Below are 4489 nucleotides of genomic sequence, written 5' to 3'. Positions count from 1 at the left end.
AGTCCCTATAAATATATTTTTAAATATTTAAAACTAGTTCATTTGAAAAGATATAAATCATCTTAAAATTAAAATTAAAAGAAGGAATATTTTTTTATGAATGTATTTAGAAACTAATAAATTAAAACGGAGCACAATCGACTATAGTAATTAGTAAGGGATCTTATTAACAAATGTGGATAGAACAAGGACTATTTAGCTAATCTGAATAAATTTCTCAGGGACCAAATTATATTTAAACTCTTATGTAGACGGGACCCCATGCCTCGCAATAGGGAGCAAAGTATTTACCCTTCACAGCGAGATATTTGGCTCACGTGCTTGTCGTCTCGTATTCCTTTGCCTTCAGCGTTTGTATTTTTGTAACGGTTGGTATACATCTATTATGGGACACTCTTGATTTCCTCAGAATCTGACTGACTAGTCTCTGGAAGTTGAGGATAAAGTGTTTTAGTGAGATAATCATCCTCACTTGAGGATTGAATTGAAGAGCCCAGAAGAGAAAAAATGAAGGGAGGGTTAGTCGTGGATGATGGGTTTGTCTATGAAGAAGAAAAGCATCTCACAGTGTTTAAAACATGTTTGTTCTTCGCTAATGATGGCTTCACTGTCTATGATTGCAAAGGTGAGTTGGTGTTCCGTGTTGACTCGTATGGGCCTGACTCTCGTGACAAGGGTGAACACGTTCTCATGGACGCCCATGGCCGCTGTCTGCTCACCGTCAGAAGAAAGGTAATACCCTCCCTCCCTCCCTCCCTCCCTCCCTCGCTCGCTCTCTCTCTCTCTCTCTCTATATATATATATATATATATATATATTTGGATGAACGATTTGACTCAGCCGATCCTCTCTTGTTTACTGAATTGAGCTATAGGGGTTTTCAGATCTAGCTGAACATTTTCTTTTCTTTGTTTTTCTTTTTTTAAAAAAAAAAGAAGTCCAAAATGGAGAGTGCCTAATTGGATCAATTAATTAATGGGATTCTATTTGATTTTAGATTTAAATGAAATATATGATTTCTTACCTGAATGATATCGAGTCAACCCGGTGAGTGAACAAGAAATTAAATATGCGGTTATAATTTTGTGCCTAAATTTCCTGATATAGGAGGTGGCGTAGGGATTTTTCATCAATGACGATTAAAGGTTTTTTTTTTTATAATGATTTTAAAGATATATTTTGGATATTATCATAATATATTATCGAGAATAGGTTTTTATTTGAAATAATTATACTGAACATCCTATAATTTACTAATTTTTTTAATTTTTTTTATAGAAAAACATATAATATATTCTCAAAATCACCTATGTATATATTATTATTATTATCATTGAATCAATTAATTTGTACGCAGAGGCCGAGTCTGCATCAAAGGTGGGAGGGCTACAAAGGGGAAGGAACAGACGGGAGCAATCCGATATTTAGTGTGCGGAGAACATCCATGATCGGACGATGTACCGTGACGGTGGAAGTGTGTGGAAATCCAGGTGAGGAGTACCAGATAGAAGGATCTTTTGCGACCAGATCGTGCACGATATTGAATACATTGAAGGAAGCGGTGGCTGAGATCAGACGCAAAGTAGATGCCTCCACTGATGTTGTGCTTGGCAAGGACGTCCTCTCTCTGTGCCTCAAGCCTGGTTTTGACGGGGCATTTGCCATGGGGCTGGTCTTGATTCTCGATCAAATCAACGGCTATGATTCTGTTGAGAATGAAGTTAAGGAGAGCCCCGCTACAGAGGATTAGAGAGTTGATGCCTGTGGTCATTGTAATAAACTAATGTATAAGAAATGGACTCATTGTCTGTTAAACAATCTATGATCATATATTATAAGAACACTTTGCTAGATAACTTGAAACATTGAGAGAGACATGGAGATTTGGTGGCATGAGAGTGTGACTGAGTGAAATGTGTGATATATTATATGCTCCTCTTGTCCCCATCACATCTATCTAATTAACAATATGAGTTGCATAGGATGTTAAGAGTTGTGGCATTTCTTAGGGACAACCTATATAGATTTAGATGAGGTGATGTCGATCTGGTGACTGTATTGTTGTGCAATTTACATGCAAGAAAAAAATAATCTAAAAAACTAAGTATAATAGGAGTATGATATGGAGATTATTTAAATCTAAGTACTCATAATATTAAAATGAATTCACTTTCAATGGATAACAATTCACGAATACTAAGTATAAGAATGAACGTTATAAAATTAATTATAGTTTGATAAATATAATTGTTTTTTGTTTTAACTAAAACGAAAAGTATTATAAAACATTATGGTTGAAAAGCCAAAGACTAGGTAGAAGTTAAACAATCTTATTTATACTAATTTAAAATAACTTAAATACTTCTTGAAAAATAATAAAAAAGTTCTAAATGAAAAAGAAAAAAGAACAAAATCATCAATCAATTAAAAAAATAATATAAATCCTATTCAATAGATTTTGGAATTTATAGCAAGGCTTTCCTAATATAGAACTAATATGAAATTTTAACCTAAAATAAAATGGGACTTCTAGAAATATCTGGCTAAATTTCAATATGATCCAACAATTGAATAAAAAATTATGTTTTTTTAGCATAAAACTATGCAATAGGAAGAAACAACTCAAAAATCCTAGTAAGAAAAAAGATTTTGGAGCATTAAATGAATCTTTGTCACACTTGAAAACTATACTACTATCCATTAAAGATCTTTGTATAATTAAGAAAAATCTCAAACTCAACCGCTAATATCCTTGTATTATTAGGAAAAGAATCATCTCTAAATAGAAAGTCCATAAGTTAGAAAGCTACAAATAACAAAATCTATATTGTAGCTACTGACATGTCGTGATATTTTTTAGAGCTTTGATTGACTTGAAATTCTAACCCAATGCATAACAACATATATGTAGATATTTGGTAAAATTTCAGCTTGGTCCAATAATTAAATTAAAAGTTATACTTCATCGTATAAAGTTAGATAATAAATATAATAACACTAGAATCTAGATTATATATATATTTTTTTAACATTTTCTTGTATCATATCATTTTTTTTATTTTTAAAATGATTTATTTTTAAATCACTAATCAATATAGTAAACTTCTTGTTTATTTTCACGAAATCACTAATCGATATAGTAAACTTCTTGTTTATTTTCACGTAAATAGTTGACATGAAAGAATAAGGATTGATTATATATCAAATGCCAACACATCCCAAGAAAAACTTTACATACAATCCCAATAGAAATAACATAGAAAATCATGAAATGATGCCCTGAATGAGCAGAAACAAAAGGTAAATGAGGAACCCAAACCAAAACAGTATTGTATAACAAAGCCTAAAAGCTAAAGTTTTAATCATCCAAATCCTTATATTTATCAATCACAATCAAATTTAGAATGATTTTCAAATTGTAAAATGTTTTTTATTTAAAAATATATTAAAATAATTTTTTTTATATTTTAAAAAATATTTTTAATATCAGCACATCAAAATGATTTAAAAATATACAAATAATAATTTTTAATAAAAAATAAAATAAAATAAAATAAAAGATTCCCAAACATACCAATAATGTAGCCAATCTTATAAGCTCTTGATCAATTAGCTCCTAGTAATAGCAACTCATATCCCCGAGCTACAAAGCCGCACTCACCAACCTAACTCAATTTCTCTTTTTTTCTCTATTTATATTTTATTAAAAAAATATTTTAAGTTCACTTACAAAATTATTCAAAACAATTTCTCTTTTTTTTTTCTATTTTTTAAAAGTTTTTCAACAACTCCATTTAGTATTTTGAACACAATAATAACATAAATTAAAATGCTTCAATTTAAACACAAAAATCAAAATTTGATATTTTTTCAAATGAAAATGTTTCTACTTTTCTTTGTTTATCACAAATGACTCAATCATACCTTTATAAATTGGTGAGCATTTCTTTTGGGCACAAATAAAAGTTTTTTTTATTTCTTGTCCAATAATTAATTTTGACGAATTAATTAAATTTTTTAAAATAATTGGTTTTATCAAAATTTAATATTTATATCATATAATAACTATATGAACATCATTACATTTCACCAAGTTAGTATATGATTGTTTGAAGAAAACCTTAAAAAATCAAGTCATGGTAATTGACACGACCAAAAGATTGATGTCTTCTCCCAAGTGTAGAAGTATTGGAGTAATAAATAATCTGGTAAAACCGAAGTCGAATGACACGATGAAAAGATTAATATCTTCTTCCAAGTACAGGAGTGTTGAAGTAATAAATAACCCGGTGATTGGTACTTAAAAGTGCATTTTTATCAAGGTTTTATATCATCATTTTGCACTTGAAGTATCAATAACTCCTTAACTAAAGCATGTTTTATAATAACATATCTAATAATATAAGATACCTTTAAGTTGTGGTAAATGGTCGTTTTAAATGCAGGTCTATCACATAAGTGAAAGGATTGATTGATGAGTTTAAGAACT

The 4489-nt window shown here is 29.7% G+C and overlaps 1 protein-coding gene across 1 annotated transcript; it reads left to right on the top strand.

Moving 5' to 3' along the window:
* Nucleotides 1–287: 287 nt before the first annotated feature.
* On the top strand, nt 288–1963 carry LOC105139909 (protein LURP-one-related 5). Its single transcript, XM_011046540.1, has 2 exons — nt 288–732; nt 1358–1963. The coding sequence occupies exons 1-2, from the start codon at nt 508–510 to the stop codon at nt 1748–1750; spliced, it is 618 nt and encodes a 205-aa protein (XP_011044842.1). The 5' UTR covers nt 288–507; the 3' UTR covers nt 1751–1963.
* The last annotated feature ends 2526 nt before the right edge of the window (nt 1964–4489 follow it).

This window comes from Populus euphratica, unplaced genomic scaffold (assembly GCF_000495115.2).
Source record: "Populus euphratica unplaced genomic scaffold, PopEup_1.0 scaffold203.1, whole genome shotgun sequence".
Taxonomy (NCBI): Eukaryota; Viridiplantae; Streptophyta; class Magnoliopsida; order Malpighiales; family Salicaceae; genus Populus; species Populus euphratica.
The sequence above is the reverse complement of the archived record's forward strand: the minus strand, read 5'-3'. Positions and strand labels throughout refer to the sequence as shown.